Source organism: Mirounga leonina, unplaced genomic scaffold (genome assembly GCF_011800145.1).
Source record: "Mirounga leonina isolate KUSES-001 unplaced genomic scaffold, KU_Mleo_1.0 Mir_168, whole genome shotgun sequence".
Classification (NCBI taxonomy): domain Eukaryota; kingdom Metazoa; phylum Chordata; class Mammalia; order Carnivora; family Phocidae; genus Mirounga; species Mirounga leonina.
In genome coordinates this window covers 41,337,630-41,357,606 of record NW_023270426.1, presented here as the reverse complement: position 1 = coordinate 41,357,606, position 19,977 = coordinate 41,337,630, and the positions used below count along the sequence as shown (strand labels likewise).

Genomic DNA, 19,977 nt, shown 5'->3' with positions numbered 1-19,977 from the left:
AGATGTAGCATACATAAAAATCCAATACATTCTGACAGTTGCAGCGGTGAGTTTAAGATCCCCAAATGTAACTGCTGTTCAGGGCAACCGCTTAGGAATGTGAATTCAGAAACATAAAACACACACACACACACACACACACGAAACCCCAAAACCAACTTTTATCCCGTGGGTTCTCGGCAAAATACATTAGGAAACTTGCTCCAAGTGACTGAGTCGCAAGCTGCCCACTGGCATGGATAATGACACTTGATTCAGTTGTCACTGAGATTTGGATATTGTCACATAAACTCAATGAAAGTATGAGATTTCTGACCATTAAGGTTAAAAACCAAACATCTTCTAGAATCTCTAAACTGTGCTTTAGCAACACTAAAGTCGCACCTCAAAACTGAGCAGCAATATTTATAGACCAATGTTAGTCCTTTCTTTACATATGTAATATAAGTAAAAAAAGAAGCTTAAAGAGAGAGAGAGAGAGAGAGAGAGAAGCTGGATCTTCTTCCCTCTCCCCACAAAGTTTTTAATCCAAAGGGGGGAAAATGTTATAAACCTAAGGAGTAACCTAAGGCACAATAAGAGATTAACAACCGTAACTAATAATAAAATAGATTATAACAACATACTATAATAAAAGTCAGGTGAATATGGCCTCTGTCTCTTGTGATGTAAGATGACAAAATGTGTGTGTGATGAGATGCAGTGCGGCGAGTGACGTAGGCACTGGGACCTAGTCTTAGGCCACTATCATTGGCTTCTGGACTGTGGCTGAGCACAGATAACGGGGACTGCAGAAAGTGAAATCAGAGATTGGGGGCGGGGGGACTACTGTATTAAGTATGTGCTAGCTGGGGGTTTTCCGTAGATATTTTCCATTGAGTAGATGAAGTTCCCCTCTGCGCCTGGTTTTCTGAGAGTTTTTGTCATGAGTGAGTACTGAATCCTCTTGAGTGCTTTTTCCACATATACTAATGTGATCATGTGATAATCCTTACTTAGCTTATTTCTGTGACAGATTACATTGATTGATTTTCTAGTGCTGAACCATCTTTGCATACCTGGGATAAACTGGTCATGATGTCTGTTTTCATACATTGTTGGACTTCATGTGTTAATAATTTGTTGACAGAACATATGAGGTTTTCTTCCAGGCAAATATTCCCTAGAAGTATAAGCTTTAAGACTGTATCACTTAAACTCAATTTTAAATGACAGCAAGGTAAGAGAAAGTAAGGATATTTTGAAAGGTTTAAGACTTTATAGAGTATTTATAGAAGTTTTCATAAAATTAAAAAACAGATAATTTCCCGTAAAATAAAGAATATATGATAAAAAAGTAAAGTGTTTCCAATGGACTATGTAAGCTTTCCAGCAAGACAGCAAAGTCCACATGCATCCAGACAACCTGTTGTCTGTCACAGTCAAGACAAAAAAGCCTGAAGGGGACAATAAACGGTCTTTGGGACGCAAGACAAGGAATATCAATTCAATACTGTGTAAAAATCTAGGCCTGAGATTAGGTCTGTACGATCTTCTCTCTAAGAACCCAGAGAGTTTAAAGTTACAGGCCCAGGCAGGCCCAGCTGGAAAAGAAACTTTCAAAGTTTTCCTGTGACAGAGCAAAGCAACAAACCAGTACCATGCTGAATCGGCGAGGCAAATGGAACCAACCAAAAAGGCTTCCATGATGAAAATGTCTACCATAATATAGACTTGAGGGAAGAGTGTGAAACCCTTCAACTCTCCTTCTTTTGTCTAAATGGTACACACCCCCCACCCCAAAAAGCTCTGAGATGTTCATTCACATGCTCAAAGCTGGATTTACTCTTTGATGGATGCGAGAAGCTGATATTAAAGAAAAGGTTAAGATAAAGTCCTCTAAATTACAACGTGAATGAGAACAAGTGGCTAGGGAAAAAAAAAAAAAACCCATGTAAAATGAATGATCAATTGGACAAAGTCAGCAAGTATGCAGAAAAAAAGCTAAGTCTGGGCAGGAGAGATATTCTCAGGGCTAGGGCTCACACACTTGAGGGCGAGGGACAGGTGTCCTCACCTGGACACTGGGTACATTCACAGTGAGCCTGGCAAAAAGACAACTTGAGGATGGCAAGGTCCTTTTGAAAGGACAGACTTAGGGAACCTGATCAGTCAGGTGCAGAATGGGGTTAATGTGGCAGTTGGAGGAGGACACAGCATTTAGAGCAGTGAAGGGAGGTCACAGAATGGGAAGAGTCCCACTGTAAGCATGTGCTACGCGCCCTTGGGAAGGACACAGAGCTGGAATTGATCACTGTATAATAAGAGAATGCAACAGCTACATATATCGCCCTGGACAGGAAGACACCTGCCCTTCAAGTTTCCAAATCTACATAATAAATATAAAGCAGTGCTGGTCCTTTGAGACCGATAATAAGTAGATGTACACAGAGGTGATCTTCAGGAAAACTATCTCCAAACTCCGAGAATCCTGGAAATCCCCAGTCACAAACAGGCTGGGACAACTTCCACTAATAGAAGGGAGGGAAGAAAATCCACCCCCTTTTCTGTTTCACTGAACTGAAAAAACGGGTCCGTGACTTGGGGAGTGGGGAAAGGCCTCCCACACTCGCCCACTTTGCTGGGAAGAGCCTAAGTTACTTCAGTTCTTTAAGAAGGACATTAGAACTCGGGCTCTCTGCCAATGTGAGCTGTCTGAATTGCAGTGTTCTGGATTGGAATGCCCTGGGCTGGAAAGTCAGGGTCAGACTAGCCTGAGAATTCTCAGTAATATTATCAACAGGTAGACGGGGCAAAGAAAGGCTCCAACCGCTCTTCAGGTGCAGACACACAGGTGCGATGTCAGAACAGCCCAATCTCTTTGAGGAGTGGCTTCAGGTGAGAGTAGAGACCGCATCATAGCCAGGACCACACCACTCAAATATTTAAGGGCCCCTGACAAACTCGAAAGGTAAGAAGTTACAGAATGTACTGCCACGAAAGTTGTGGTCTTGTTCATAGACAGCATTATCTCTTCAACTAATTAGTTGCATTTATTTTGCTGGGGGGGGGGAGCAAGGATGACACATCTTGAATAAAAACGACCAACACCGAAAGGTCAGGTCTCTGAACACATGGAGCAGAACAAGAAAAGCCTAGTTAACCTTAATTTAAATCTAGATTCTAACACGGTTTTGTGGGACCAACACTGTTCAGGTTGTATTAAAGGTAAGTATGACTTTAAAAGTCTACTCAGGATCAGACAGAGGTGTGTTTTATAGGTGTATATTTGCACGTGCGCCTACAAATACGGCACGTCAGGATGCTTCTGAAATCTACAAAATACCATGGGAAATTTCGGAAGGAAAATTTACTAAGTTTTCCAAAGTATGAGGTATCTGCATTCACGCTACACAAAGTTATGGATATAACAAAGAGGATACACCATTTCTTGTGTTCTTTACACACTGGAGCACAGAGATTATGAAGCTCCCAGCCTGATAGGCAGCATCCTGTTTATGTGAAGGCACCATCGCTCTTAAACACATTCATGGGGACCGTGCAAGTCAAGTTGCGAAGAAAAACGAAGAACCTAGAGTTACGCAACTCAGAAGGCACGCCCTTCTGAAACCACAATAATGCCACCTTTCTGTGCCGGACACAATGGGGAGAGAAGAGAAACACTCCCCTCCAAAATCATATTCTCTCAATCTGAGTGTCAGCAACTAACTCTGAACTGCCTTTCACTTCTGCCACCAGCTTCATCCTGATTTTAAAATTCTCTTGTCCTCCACCTATTCTGTCAAATATGTTACAAAATGAAAAGGCCAGCCTGTAGTAGGAATAAATGTCAGCAAACCAGTAAAAAAACAAAATGGCAAAGTTATGCAGACCTGTCTCTTTCAAGCAGACAATACGAAACAGGCTAAATGGAGCGATCCTTGCATTGCACATCTGCATCTTATAAAGGTCAAATATTTAATAGAAGGGAACATCTGAAAGGCTCTACAAAGGGAAGCAGAAGCCTCCAGTGCCTGAGTGAAGGAAGCGGATGAATCTGATCAGATCAGAGACAGACTCAGACAAAGTACCTCTCCTCCTCCCTTTTTCCTCCCCCCTCTACTCACAACTCATCCCCTTCTCACCCACATTTCAAAAGAACAACTCGAGAAGCACAGGCCAGCAGGATTACGCAGGAAATCCGCCAGGATGACAGAATACCTGAAACAGTGCCCCCCTGGCAGGGGAGAAACTTTCCAAACTGTCGCCCAGTAAACAAAACCCCAGCTGCTAAGGGGCTTGGGCAGTCTGGCCGCCTCCAAAGCCAACATACTCCCTCTCCAGGCAAAGCATCCCCGCGGTTTTTTTACCTTTGTGTTCGCCGAAGCCTGTTCCCACTCCTCAAATGAGGCAAAGTAAAGTTTGAGAGCACAGTCCAAAAATTGGGGTCAGACATATCCATTTCTTTCTCTCTTCAATTCACTGTGGGTTCAAGGCCATAAGGCCAAACCAGGGAGGGGGCGGTAAAACGGCAAAAGGAAAAAAAAAAATCCCAATTATCTACTCGCTCCCTCCAGGGGAAACGTGCTGTGAACTGTGATCTCAAGAACAACTTGGAGCACGTCTGAAAAGTACCCGTCCTAGCCTTCAATTAACACACAGCCATTTCTCCAAGGTCCAGGAAACTTATTTCCTCTCGGGTTTGCCCCCTCCTGGTCAGCCTTGGGCAGCTATAAACAGTAATTACAAGAGTTGGGCCGTGCGTTCTGCACAAAATGCTGTCTGTGTGTGATTCAGTCCAAGGTACTTTGTCATCTGTTTGGCAGATACCATTTGCAGCTCCTGCGGGGGGGCGGGGGGAGACGACTATTTTAAGTCTTTGGTTCCGGGAGGCTGTTGCTTATCAGCAAACCATTCAACATCCGAACATGCCCAGTGCCGAGTTTCCTTTTGGTATCTACATACAAGGAAAAGAACTGAAATACAAAAAGCGCCTCTTCGCCCCCTTCGCGGGTGGGGGGGCGAGGGGGGAGGAAACTTACAAGCACTTTTAGAAAGCTGGCCTCCAGGCGGACTTGAACAGGACACCTTTGTGAGGCTCGGCGGCCAGGGGCTGGGCCGGGGGAGGCCCCCTCCCCACCCGCAGACCCTCCCCCGGGAGCGAGGCCTCATGGGAAAGGGGGCCGGCGGGGCCCGTGCGCGAGCCCAGGAGCAGCCCGGACCCCGGCATCCCCCGCCCGCGCCCCGCGCCCCCAGCTCGCGGCCCCAGATGGATCATTCCCCCCAAATAAATAAATCAATCCAGCCGCGGCCAGCACTCGGTGAAGTGAGCGAGGCGCACACCTGAAGGCTGGTCTGTGATTCACTGCAGAATGGATCACCAGGAAAACACTCCTAGGAAGTGAGTAATTACTCTTTACCAGACGCTGCTTGCAGGAAAAGCACGCCAAGGGGATGCCACACTCACGGAAAGCGTCAGTCACCTATATTTATGAGTTTACATCCATTTGTTGAATCAGGGCAGGCGCACCTGTTTGGCTTCATGGACAGCAAACACGGCCCGGGAATGGTCAGCTACTACCTGTAAAGACACTACCTGGCGTTTATTTAACAAATGCTCCATTATTTCCCTTCCACGTGTGTTCAGACTTGAAGGAATGTAAGGGAAGGTTGAATCCATGTTACTGTTGTTCATCTTGAAAGGCATGGTATTCAAATAACTCCCCAAACCGACAAAATGCTTGTGTGAAAGTCTATGAAGGAAAAAAAATTAGGATTTAAATTAACTGCCTTAAATCTGGCGTAACAGGGTGAGAGATAGTAAATTTTACAAGATTTTAATAAAAAAAAGAACTCATAAAAATGGTTTAGTTCACTTACGACATACTGGAAACAAACTTGCTTACAGAAATATGAGAGAGACAAGGGGAGGGGGGTCAGCTGACAAAGGGGGGGATAAATAAAGAACAGAAGTGCACTTTGGGATCCTCTTTATCTAATTCTTATGATTCCCGAAATATTTTAGACCCCAAGGACTCTGGGAATTTCTGATAATAATTATTTTACAGGGCTTTCTTACGTATTAGCTCCTGAAATTCTCACTGAGCCTCCTCAGATCCTTGGTATCTACTAAGATAGGCGAAGGCGGCAATATTTTCTCAATTTAACAAGTGACAAAATACACTTCACCAGACACTTAGGAACTTGGTTCAGTATGTTTTGCTCCATAGTAAGCCATTTCTTCTCCTCCTTCTTTTTTTTCTGTTTTTAAGGACTTAAAAGGGTATTTTTAAAGGCTGACACAAAGAGAGTACTACCCATGCTCCAAAGCCGTTTGTCAACCTCATTCCTTGGACATGTTAGGCTGGGTAATGCTTTGTACTGGTTTTTTGGGGGTTTTTTTGTACATTGGAGGATGTTTAGCAGCATCCCTGACCTCTACCCACTAGATGCCAGTTGTGACAATCAAAAATGTCTACAGATATTGCCAAATGTTTCTTAGGGGGCAAAATCACCCCTGGCTGAGAACTACTGCTTTAAATAAAACCTCCCTCTGAGAAAGGTAGCGCAGAGCATTGGTTAAGAGCAAAAAGCTTGGGTGTGAATTCTGGATCCAACAATTACTATGAATTAAGACAAGTCACTTAATCTCTGCCCATTTCCCCCATTTTGGGGGCACATGATAGGACCAACCTTTAAGGGATCAACATATATAAATGAGATGACATATATAAGCCCCTATAAGAAGTGTTTAGAACACACTGAGCATAAATGTCAGCAATACGCAGAAGTTAAAAGAATACAATGCTGAGAGGTATAGGAATAGAGCAGAGGGCACTCCACACCATGCCCTCTACTTTCATGGTGGCAAGAACGTGCCTCCACTGAGGTGCTGGACACACCGCTCACACTGAGGTGTAAACAAACTGTTTACTGCTGTCTTCCCTATTACTCTGAGTTCCTCAAGGCTGTAGTCATGTTTTATTGATTTCTCTGTTTCCAAAATCTGACAGTTCCTGATTTACATAAGCAGTTAGGAAGTATTTTTTGAATGGAGATACTTGAGGTACTTGGGTTTTTCTTAAAATGCCCTAAAATTGTCAGTGTTAGCAGGTCAACTGATCTTTTCAGAGACTCTTAACTTCTTACGAATCCCATGAAGATACTTTTAAGTTCTAAAGAACTGACTAATTTTTATCTACACGCTGTAACTGAAAACAGAAGTACTATCATTCCTCATGTCTTAACATTGCTCTAAGAAGTATCACCACCAAAACTAAGAGGAACTCTCTTTGGATCCCATCCACCACCTCCATCCCCAAAGGTAAGCCCAGGGAATAATTTTTGTGTTCAGTTATAGGTATTTGAGTTTAAGAGGGAAAATTACGTATTAGAGGCTGCCCAGAGAAGAACCATCAAGATGGGAAAAGGAGACATGAAAGTGTGTTATCTACATTACATGGTGAAGAAACTGTTCAAAGTACAGAAAAATTTCGGGAGCTTGGCAGTGGTCCTTGAATACTGAAATAACTACTATGTGGGAGAGTCTTCAGATCCAAAGATGAAAAGGGCTGAAAGGCCAAGAGAGGATGTCCTATAAGAGTGTCTGAGTAGAGGGAACTTGAAGGAGATGCAGTGCACAGAATTCAAGTTCTGGATGGTTCCAAGAACTAAGATTCAAGTTCTGGATGGTTCCAAGACACTGTACCCCCCAACTCCTGTATTCTATTTCTTCTAGGAAATTCCTAGTATTGGGCAACACCCATAACAATGATAACTAAAATGGGTAAATGAATACATAAAACATCTTTTTCTTCTCTTGATTAAATGATAAATATCCTGGCCTGTGAGCAGTTGTCATTACAATCTCCACTCTGTACATTCTGGGTAATCCACCCTGCAGATTTTCAAAGGGATGGGTAAAAACATATATATTTTTTTAAAACTACAGATACTTAAACATGTTTTTTGCACTTAGGAGGCTTGGGAAAATTTGGGTCATAGCCAAAATGAAAAAATAAAAATAGGTAAAGTACATGAGAAGCCAGAAATGAACTACTTAACACAGTGAAAGTGGCTGATACATTCCCACATTCGTTTAAGATAAGAGTAGGTGTGACGCTCAAGTGTAACTTGTCTTCTAACCTGTTTGACTTGATTTGGGAACCTATGATTCAGAAGATAATGCAGTCAGCAAACACAGGAATTAAAATTGTCAGAACTACTGACATTTTCCTACAGACAAAATAATTATATGGGCTAAAACTATAGTTTAGTTGCAAGTACAGTGAAACTGGCTACAGAATTAAGAGGAAATTGAGATTATTGGAAATTCTTAAGACTATAGCTGGTCTAAGTCAATATACATATATTCAGCAAGATTTTCTACTTATTGCACAATAACAGCCTACACAGTAATGGACAAGCTTGTGATCCAAAATGCTCAGTCGTTTAATCAGACGATATTATGAGCCATTGTTTTTATAAGAAAGGTAAATGGCAATGAAAAATGAGCTTGTCACACTACTGAAATGCTGGCTTAGAATGAAATAAGTACTTAAGAACGGGTCAAATTCTTCATTGTTTACCCCCCTCTTAAATACAAAGAATTCCATGTTCTTTTCACTGACTTGAATTCTCCCATCCACTTCCCACCCTCGGCCCCATGCCCACTCATTAGGGTTTTCTCCCACCCTACACAGAACAGTGTTGCAGATAATATCCCTGGAGACTTCCTTGAACTTAAACACTGTGGGAGACTAAGCTCTCTAACGCAGGTGTATAGCCCGGGAATCTGTCAGCTCCCTGCACCGACACTCCGGCCACAAGGCCAATTCCAATGAGAAGACACTATGAAAACTGGTGTTGATACCAAGTTTCCAAATGTATTCTACCTGATCTTGGCCTCCCCTGGGGATTGTGCCATAAACTAACGTGGATCTCTATCCAACCCCGTTTTTAGAGCACCTAGAAGTGACTACTTCCCTAATATTGTCCATACCTACAGGTCTATTTTGGTCACCTTCTAAATGCTGCCTTGCGAACTGAAAGGTAGAAGTGTGAGCAGCAAATTGCCCATCCTGAATAAGCCATCCTTGTAATCACTGCACATATTAAGAAATAAAGCTTAAAGGTGGAGCTAGATATGTGAAGAAAGTTGCATCAAAGTGGTGTAGGTTGAAAGAAAACTCTACTAGTGTTATTAAACAATTTTTTTTTTGCTCACATTACCAAACTGTGAAAGAAGATAAAAGAGAGAAATGAAAATTATCGTGTAAGGATAGATGTGAATGCCTGATACCAAGAGATGGATAATAAGTAAGGTTATATCATCCTTGGAATATGAAAAAAAAATTTAAACACTATCACATGGTAGATTCACATTTATAGAGTGAGGAGATAAAGCTAACACAATAAAACTGATTTATATTTCTTGACAGGCTGAGCAGAAAACTGCATAATCCCCAAGGGCTGGCTGAAGGATAAGGTCCGAGAGAGCAAAGGACAGGCTGAAGACTGGCTAGAATGGGAAGAGAACATAACATTTTCCTCAGGTACTCCTTGGATTCTAGGAGAATCATCGGCTCAGGAAATGTAGCAAATAACCAATAACTTTCAAAAATCCAAGAGGAGAGAACAGATGAATACAGACAATGAAATACTTATCTCCCACACTGGTGACTCCTTGATGGGTAGGATAGAGAAGTAGAGTAGAACATGTGTGATGAAAGCCCACCATACAGGACCGGGTTGGGTTTCATGATCACTGCTTGCAAGCACATCACCCTAGCACTCTCTCCTCTGGCTCACCAGCAAGAGAAGCCGCACGGTTAGGCTGACAGAGCTCTATGCCTCTACCCTCTGCAAGAGGAAGTGGACAGAAAAGGTCCATCACCCTTACAGGGCAGCTGCAAGGGTCATCCTACAGGAGATGACAGAGAGGGAACCAGAGATGAGTGTGTCACTCCATTCTAAACCAGCTGTCTGGAAGGTCCACCAATAAGTGACACAGAGTAGTGGCCTGTAACAGAGCTAAGCAATCCAATTTGGGAGCAGAGAACAAGGCTTGGAGATCAGACCCCTCATCTCACAAAGAGGAAGGCTAACTCCTATCTTACTTAAAGACCGAACTTCTGGCCACTTGTTCTAGGCAGACTTCCTTTGAGGTTCCTTATCCCCACCAGGTTGAGTATCCCTCTGCTGGCCTCTCCTCCTGAGAGCTTCTGCAGAGAAAAGGTTCTCCCACTTTATCAAAATCAAAATCTGTTTGTTTGCAGATCAATCCTCATTGGAATAAGAGCTCCTTGAGGGAAGGGCTCTATCCCCTTCATCTTTAAATCCTCAATACAACCATTTGGATGAATGTTGAGAGAAGAGAGAAAAGGAAAAAAGATTTGCTCAGGGTTAAAATGATACTTGATAGCAAAGTCAGGTATAGAATCCTGATATTTTGAAGACTCAGTTTGTACATGTTTTAAAAAGCTTTTTTGGATCTATTCCTCCTGAATTTCATGACTCCACTGCTGTACCTATTAGGCAGGTCTATTGTCTCAGATTTCAAAATCTCAGAAAATAGAGACCATGCATATATAGTTTTATGTATGTATACATATACATACATATAATTAGTTTATATGAAGTACTAAATGCTTTTTGACTGTAACAGTGACCCCCAGTTAGTAATCATTGTATTAATCTCCCAATCTGGAATTAACTTCAAGGACATGGAGTTTCTTGATCCAGAAGCTTGGGTCTAAGGTTCATCATTTCTTATCCGGTTCCTGAGCATGAATTATAGTGCAATTATCACAAGTGTCAATTTGGTTTAAGTGGGTCAGGGTAGTTATATTTAGCCCTTTAGTAGCTGACACTAAGACCTTTCTGTAATGTAAGATTCAAGTTAATTTATCAGTTCTTCTTTTCTTGAATATTTTTTCAGGTCAGATATCTAAAGTCATGGAAAATTATCCCACTAAAATAAGAGATAAGAGTTTCCATCAAAGTACCACATAGGGAGCATATACAGACCGAGGTAGAAACCATGTGCTTCTGCTAACAGTCAGAATTTTATTCCATTGTTCAAGCTGATTCACAGTATTCCACAAATCAGAGGCTATTATTTTAGGGAAGACACGAAATATTTTAGCCAAGGAGTTCTCAAGCTAGCCTTAGTATCTATATCTAGTAAGTTATGTCATTTTCATTACCAGCAAACCAACCAACCAAGATTTTAAAAGAAATATTAATTCATAGAACAAATACAATGTTTAGAATGAAAAGTGTTCAATCTATTTTCATAGATATGCAATCAAAGCATCAATTAAATATTTTTACCCATTTAAGTGGCAAAGATGAAAAAAAAGATACCATCAATGCTGGTGAGAGCACAAGGACGTAAGTTCTCTCTACTAACTATCTGGAAAGCTATCTGGAGAATGAAACACACACACACACACACACACCCCAACACATACATCACCGATACACACACACACATAAATGTACATGTCTGCTACATACATATACATATAATATACACATACAAATATATATTTTAACTATGAACTGACATCCTGAAACTTACACAAATATAACCAACTATATATACAAACATTTATGCATATGGAAATTAATCTCAGAATTCCTTATAATTGCACAATATGGGTGACAAAAACCAAAGGTACAACATGTTAATAATGTTAATAAATTTAACTTTATTAGGGCAAATGCTAATAAATACTGAAATAGCCACAAAATACTATAAAACCAATAAAGACAAGAATAATAGATTCCAATGATATCCAAGTTCTAATCCCTGGAGCCTGTTAATATGTTACCTAGTAGGTCAAGAGGAATTTTGAAGATGTGATTAAATTAAGCGTCTTGAGAGGGAGAGATTTTCCTATATTATGAGGGTGGGCCCTAAATGTAATGTGTCTTTGTAAGAGGGAAGCAGAGGGACATCTGACTACAGAAGAAGGCATTGTGACACAAGCAAGATGCGACCCTGCTGACTTTGAAGATGGAGGAAGGAATGAAAGGAATGCACAGAATGCAGCTCTAGAAAGAAGCTGGAAAATTCAAGAAGACAATTTCTACCTTACTGTTTCTGGAGGGAGCTCAGCCCTGCAGACACCTTGATTTTAGCCCAGTGAAACTGATTTCAGACTTCTGGCCCCTAGAACTCTAGGAGAATAAATATATGTTGTTTTAAACCATTTAGCTTGTCATAATTTGTTACAGTAGCCATAGGAAACTAAGACCATATTTGTAAAGTATACATAATGGGAAATGCTCCAAAAATGTGTTTAAAAAAAAAACCAAAACACAGAAAAAATAAATGGAGCAGTTAGGATATAACTTGCTTATAATATATATATGAGTGTTTATGAATACAAAAGAGAACAAAGTATTTTTAGTGGCCATCTATAAATGTGGAGTTATGGTTGATTTTGTTCCTTTATACATATATGTGTGTGTGTGTCTATTCTTTTTTACAATGAGTCCTATTATTTTTAATTAGGAAAAAAACTCCATCCCCAGAAGCCATATATCTGACAGTCCTTTTACCATGACCTGAAAGTTCATGTTCCTGTGAATTTTAGAATACTGTGAAGAGTTTACAAACTTAAGACGATACACTTTTACATGGACATTTTCATAAAATTGGATTGGCATCTTTTGGCAAAATAAAATGCAAATGTAAAAGCTCTAAAAACCTTAGAAATACTAACATTGCTTTAAAAATGAAGTCTTTCCTATGCCCGGGAATTTCAGAATATAAAAATGAAAAATAACTGTTTCTACACATAAATCCTTACCTGTCTATGGCAACTGGGCAAATGGGTATTTTCAAAGCTGACTGGGTTATAAATCCATACAGGGCTGTGTTTTGGGTTGAATATATATGTTGTTATTTGCAGACTGGCCAGGCTATGCATTTTATGTGACCAATCCGAATTCCAGAATTATTTCATTGTGCTGTACATGAAGACTTTCTTCTTTCATTGCTCAGAACATTTACTTGCTTTTAAGATTTTATTTGAGAGAGAGAGCACGAGTGGGGGGGGAGCGCAGAGGGGAGCCTGATGCAGGGCTTGATCCCAGGGCCCCAGGATGATGACCTGAGCCGAAGGCAGATGCTTAACCTATTGAGCCACCCAGGTGACCCCCAAATCATTTACTTTTGACAAAGCAAGCTCTATTTTAATATTAGCCAACATGTATGCAGAAAAAAAAAGATGTTCCTAACTTCAAGATATTATATTGGCTGTAATTTGGGATTACCTCTGCCCTCTTCCCAGCAAACATAAACTTGTTATTTCCCATGATGCTAGATAATTTAGATTTTACTGTCTCTACTTAGCTGGATTATGAGGACCAAAAGGCACAGACCAAGTTTCTGGTACCAACCAAAGAAACATTCTTTGAACCAATGTATTGTAAGACATATCATAGAAGACAACTATATTAAAGTTAATAGTTACCAAAAAAAAACCCCAAAAAACTTTCAAAAAGAAGTTATTCCAGGTTTAAGAGCTGTAGCAACAGTCAATCATGTCATCCAATATAGTGGCAGATGGGTGATAGATGAATATCTATCGGTGTGAAGTAAGAATGATCTCTACAGGTGGCTTTTAGCAAATGAAGCACATACAGAATTATAAAGAATGCTAATACACCAATGATAAAAGAAAAACAGGGTCAGATGACACGTACGCAGCAGAAATAGAAAACTCAAGAGAGTAGAAAAAAATCTCATCTAAATGCAACAAAAATACACTAGTTGGGAAAACTAGAAATTGAGAGAAAAATAAATTAAGTTCTCACTGTACATAAAGTAAAAACAGAGCAGCAGATTTTCATGTTGTACGGGGGCGCCCTGGTCAAAGACCTCCATTACCTCTTGCCTGGATTCATAAAATGTCTTCTTCCTCCCCACTGCAAACTATTCCTCTAAAGCTGCCAGCCCTAACGTGTGCACACAATCGTTTGACCCTCCCTCCCATGAAAGAAAATTCAGTGGTTGCCCACTGTTCTAGCAATATTCCTTTAAGTATAGTTTCTGTCCCACCATCACTGAATTACCTGGAGTGCAGATTTGAGGAGGCTTCTCCACACCCACGGGCTGAGGATTTCTGGGCATGAAGCCCAGGAATCTGCATTCCACCCAAGTGCCGGGAGGGGCGGGGGGGCTTCCGCACATTAGAGCTTGAGAGGTTTGTTGTTGGAAAATCAAAATCTCTTTAAATGGAATACTTTATAAACACAGTCCCTTATTGCTCCTGCCTCATCCTTGGACACATGTCCCTTTGTGGTTTATGCTCCAATAATAAAAAAGTATGTACTTGTCAGAAAGAGTGAATTACTTTCAGCTCCCCAGACGCAGGAGCCGTGCCATACCTCATTGCCTCATTGCCTCATTGCCTTTGCACATCCTGTTCCCTGTTCCTAGAATTTCCATCTCCTCTGACTGGAAAACTTCTGCTCATCTTTCAAGTGAGAGATGTAAGGTCCCCTCTCCAGCTAAGTCAGCCTGACTTTCTCTTGCAGACCTGAGAGGTTTTCCTCCTGGATCTCGAATGAACTTTATACATACACACGCCTCTTTTAGAGCAGTCATTTTACTAGAGCACAATTGTCTACAGGGCCAATTCTCCACAAGGTTTTAAGCACTCTGAGTACAAGGACAGTTTCTATGCACCGTATAGGCCTCTGAGTACATCACAGATACTCAGCAGACTTCATGGATGCACACACATATACACACAAACCTGTTATTTTTCTATTTCTATTTCTCTAATTTCTACATACAAGCCCTAAGGGGATGCTTCCAAAACCATGTTGCCTTTTGTCAATTGGTTGGATGGCTTTTCATTTAAAGCACTGTCATTACAGACAATCTTCATGATTATTAATAAAAAGAACAATGAAAATTTAAGACTGTGACTTTTAGGCAGATTTTAGTGGTTCATTAAGAAATGAACCAAAAAAACCACTATTAGCTTTTTATAGTCCATCACAACAAGTATGGCTGAAGTCAAGTGTTATTTTGTCCCCTCTGAAAAGATGACTAAAAATGAACTTGGGCAGTGTGACCTTTTTCCAAGGCTGGAAACTCAATCCTCCTGGGTACATAATCAACATGTGCACCCCAAATCCCCCCGCCACACATCCCCTCCCTGCCCACTGCTGTGAACAGATGAGAATTTTGAGTACCATGGCAAGAGTGCTCAAGGTCTGCAACCTACTGGCCACCACCTCACAGTCCCAGGCTCCTGGCTCCAGTATGTCAACCTGCTCAGTAAAACTCTCCATCCCATTTAGGAGGAACAGACATAGTTGATCTGTCTCTTCTCCTAGCACCTCTCTTCCTCTTTGGCAGATACCCATTTTTACATCTTGATCTTGCTCGTATTCCACAGTCAACCAATCCCATCTAGGGGTCTAAGAATTAATCTTTTTTTGTTTGTTTTTTAGAGGCAGCAAGGCAGGGGAGGAAACAGAGGGAGAGGGACAGAGAAGCCCAAGCAAGACCACACTCAGGGAGGAGCCTGACCCGGGGCTCGATCCCTCGACCCTGAGATCATGACCTGACCCAAAAATCAAGAGCTGGATGCCCAATTGACAGAGCCACCCAGGCACCCCTATAAATCAACATTTTTATTGATAATGTTGAAGATCTTACTATCTGGCAGGGTTTATATATGGAAGGAAATTAAAAGTTTTAGAGAAAGGTACAAGGAGGAGGGCAGAGTCCACTCATGACTACAGGAGTGTGTTGAGTGAACGATGCCAGTCCGAATCTGGAGACAGGCTCCTCAAGAGCAATGGCCACTAAGTCACCTCCTCACCCCTCTTCACTAGAGAAAAATAGAAGTGAAGCCGTAAAACCCTGCAGTGAGAGGGCTATTAGGCCCTGAGGCCGACACTACTGTCTCTCATTTGTCAGACACGCATCAAGGGTAGATGGCTTATTTACTAATTATGCAGCCACCAAAAATGATCATTACAAATTATATAACAGCATAGTAATACATACATGGAAAAAAAACCCCCAGAAGTAGCCTAACTATGGCATGATTACCATCACACAGAACACATATGAATACTGGAAAGGATTTGTACATATCATGGAAAACTGAAACAGTTCATCTTGAGTTATTTTACTCTTTCATTTCTGTTATGGTTTTAATATATATTAAAGCACATGATATATTTTAACAGTATTTCCTGGTCTTTAGTTAACTTGCTCCATTATCACCTCAAATTGCCTTGATGCCAACTCATCTTCCAACTCCCTGCAAACAACACTGCTTGATACAAAAACACACAGAAAAGGTAGTAAGGCCCAGGCTGTCTCTGGTGGAAGCTCAGGGAGGGACAACTTCAATTGTTCAAAAACAGTGGACAATAAACTGCTGGGGGCTGAAAGATAAACACAATCATCACTAAGCATTTTGGGTGGCACATGACATCATCAAAGCCCTTTCTCTCCCCATTCAAAATAATCATTTCTTTTATTTATCCTTTGTTAGTGCCTAGTACCACAGCTTTAAAAACATTACTGAGGAATTCATGGCTCACAAAGATTCATTCAGTGATTCTGTGCCAGAAATGGGAATAGTTATACTTCTGTGAGCTGCCAGGTATCTGTAGGGTACCCAAAAACAACACATTACTTGTTACTTTCAGCTTTAATGGGGAGCAAATCCTACTGCATGTAACTTACATAACCGGAGAGCTCTGGCCTAGTCTCCCAAATTACAAAAGGCATTTTAGGAGGTGCTTATCAAACATAAAACAGGCAATGGAAGTTCTGGGTGGGTCTAATATCCATCAGTCAACATGTGGTCTATGGGTTAAGCCCATCCGTTAATGTAAGTATCCAAACAAGGACAACTTTGGAGGGGAGGGGGAAAGGAGTCTTTGTAGTGTTTCATAAATATAAGTCGTGATATAAATTACTGAATTTGTTTTCAATGAGCTGCTTCTAAGAGAAGCAAATAAGAGAACAGGTGGAAAACAATAAACAGATAAACAGAGCAGAGCATGGAGCCCAGGCTGGCATCTTTCACAGATGCACACTAAGTGTGGGAAGAATGTCATGCCTAGAACCTGTAACACACCTCTCCCACCCTACTCACCACCAAGGAGGAGATTAGGGCATAACTGCTTCTTTGAGTGGAGTAGGAATTTAAGGTCCTGTATTTCAGAGTCACGTCTTGAGAAGCTTTCGCTGACACAATTCCAAATCATGCTTATTTTTATTTTTCACCCAAAGAACCAGCATTTCAGGAGGGAATAACTAAATCATAACATGCTATACTCCTAGAAAAAGCCCAGTAAATAAAAAATAAATAACATGTTTCCCCTATGAAATCACAACTAATCTACATGTCAGATTCTAGGAAACTCTAGAATAGATTCCTATCTAGAAGTTTCCAAGACTAGTTAAGTGATTAAAAAAAAATCTCAGAGAAATATGACCAGATAAATTTATCATGAAGTGAGAGATGAAGTAATATAGAATAGTTGGGGTGATATGGCTCTTTAAATTTGGGTATGAAACTGACTTCATAAATAGAATATACTTCTAATGAAAGTTTATTACTGATTTCAAAACAATTAATTGAGTTTCCAAGGCCATATAAAAATTTGTATCAATTTCTTTGTTAAGAAAGAATGAGCAAAACATGAGTAAGAGAAATCCCCTGATAATCCATAAATTTCACCTTATGAAATTATTTTAACTTGTCACAGTGAAGCTTCCATAGAGCTGTCAACACCTGGCAAACTTGAAGTCTGAATTTCACTTCTACATCTCCCTATGAAAGCTATGCAGACTTGCTGGAGAGCAAAAAAAAAAAAAAAAAAAAAAAAAAGCCCTAAGGGAGAGAGAGATCTAGAATAAAGCTACAAAAGCAAAATTCTCAGTGTGTATGTATATATATAGTCTTTGACTATTCTGTGATTGACTATAGATAAAAAAAATATTAATGGAAATGGGACATGGAATACAAGTATCATTTAAAACAGAGATTTAAGGTAGTCTAAAAATTCTTTCATGTTCCAAGTGAAAATACTGATCATGTTTTACTTATTCTAGAAAAATGTTTCCTTCTTCCTTGGTTGAAACAGCTTTTGCCTAGTGTGAATATTTATTTAATTGCAGATTGTTGTTTATCTGCAACTATATTTCTTTCCTCAGAAGAGTTGGTTTCAAAATGTCAGTGGGGGTAAAAAAGTAACAATTTACCAAATAAAATAACATTTTCACACGGCTACAACTTGTGTGTCAATATAGCTTTTGGCTAGACCCATACCTGGGCATTGCTGCTGTGTTTCCATTCCCAAGTACCACAGACTCTGCCCAATTTGCTTGAATAATTCTGGGCTGTCACATACTTCCATGGGACAGTAAGAACTTTAACTGATCAAGGACTGGGCAAAATCACTCTGAAGACAAATCATTCTCCCCAAATGTTCTGTTACATTTTTTTATTTTTTATTTTTTTTATGAAAGTAACTGGCTTCCTTACAGAAAAATACATAGCCTCAAGCAGATGATGCACAAGAAGGGGCGAGGAGAGACAGAGATGGCTTAAAGGTGCTTCCGAGAATCGAGAAGAGGCAAATTTCAGGGACATTTTTTAAATGTCAAGGTTCTAGGGATCTTACCTTTGCAAGTCCCATCTGACATACTGTCAAACATTCCCACATCCCACATTAAGCCTTTTTTCCTGTGAAACATGTTGTGAGTATTTTTCTATTTGCTGCATATCTAAGCAATCATCGCACACACTTGGGAATTCTTATGAAGTGCAAAGATCTAAAATAGAAACTGTTTCCAAAAGTTTCACTTTTGTGATTGTTAAATTTAATGATTAACAGAGTTGATATGTTATGTTTTCAGACAAATATCTTGTTTCCTCTAATAAAGCTGTAAGCCAACAACCTGATTCCAGATAGGTTGTATGTTTTCACGGATAAAATACGGTATAAATTTTGATTCTGTGGTTTTCCTTCTGTTTTTTGAACCAAAATATCTTCCCCCTTTGCAGACTCAAATTGGTCATAGTTCTAGGACTGTGTCTTCATGCACGGAAGGGGGGTGTATATGGGGTGGTAGGATCACAGAGCACCTGACAACATGGACGGGAGTCACCACCCAGGTTGTGATCGCACCATCGGTACTTACTAGTTATGGGATGTTGGGTAAGTTATTTGACCTCTCAGTGCCTCAGTGTCCTATTCTGCAAAATGAGAAAAATTATACTTACTTCATACGACTGTTGCTAGGATTATGTTAGTATTTTTTAATGCTGACAACAGTGGCTGGTATTTTAAAAGTATTAATCAAGCTACTGTTACTTCAAAACTAACGGATGAAGTGTGTCTGAAAGACCCAGCAAAGCCGCTCATCCACTGGGAGCTGTCTTGAAGAAAGGGATAGATCCCCCCCCTTCTGGGCAGACGTAACTCCAAACCAGGTCCTAGCTCAATGTCCTTAATTCTGTCTTTTCCTTCCCACAGATTCTTCCCTGGAACAGGGGCAGGGGTGGTCCCAATGGTAAGGATAACCCCTCCCAGGTTAAGGGTCAGTGACGAGGAACAGAATCACAGAGATTAAAGACCTCTCCCCAGAACAAATAATAGAGTCACTTCCCTCTAGTGGCTGAGATACAAAATTACAACTGCCCCCCCGAGTGTGATTCTTGAGATGTGCTGTAATGGAAATAATTCAGAGGATGGTAAAGTGAAAAGCCAATTTTTAGCCAGCGGGGAGTGAGATACAGAATAACAAACCATTGAGGCTTTAAAAAAAAAATTAAACATTTGCACAGTGTCATAATTTTTAACCTTAACATCACAAAAAGAACAATTTTAATTAAATGTAAACCCACTGTAAGTATTTAATACCTACTTCAGTGTCCTCTAAATATAGTCAGTGTAGTCCACATGATAAATAGCTTTCTCTTTCTCTAAGTTTTTTAA

General features: G+C 40.5%; 1 protein-coding gene and 1 long non-coding RNA gene across 5 annotated transcripts in view; one reads left to right on the top strand and one right to left on the bottom strand.

Annotated features, from left to right (window-relative positions):
• MAST4 (microtubule associated serine/threonine kinase family member 4) overlaps positions 1-19,977 on the bottom strand; it is a 525,778-nt gene that overhangs the window by 156,224 nt on the left and 349,577 nt on the right. Inside the window, exon 1 of one of the 4 annotated variants that reach the window (XM_035014560.1) lies at positions 4,350-5,060. The exons of 2 other annotated variants lie outside the window; for them this stretch is intronic. In XM_035014560.1, the coding sequence (XP_034870451.1) occupies positions 4,350-4,441 (92 nt within the window). In that variant the 5' untranslated portion in view covers positions 4,442-5,060. Of the gene's footprint in view, positions 1-4,349; positions 5,061-19,977 lie in introns of those variants that run through there. One more of the 4 variants, XM_035014563.1, reaches the window with a different exon arrangement.
• On the top strand, positions 7,216-12,069 carry LOC118016856. Its single transcript, XR_004680942.1, has 3 exons — positions 7,216-7,303; positions 9,420-9,533; positions 11,926-12,069. It is a non-coding gene; the product is annotated as an uncharacterized LOC118016856 (long non-coding RNA).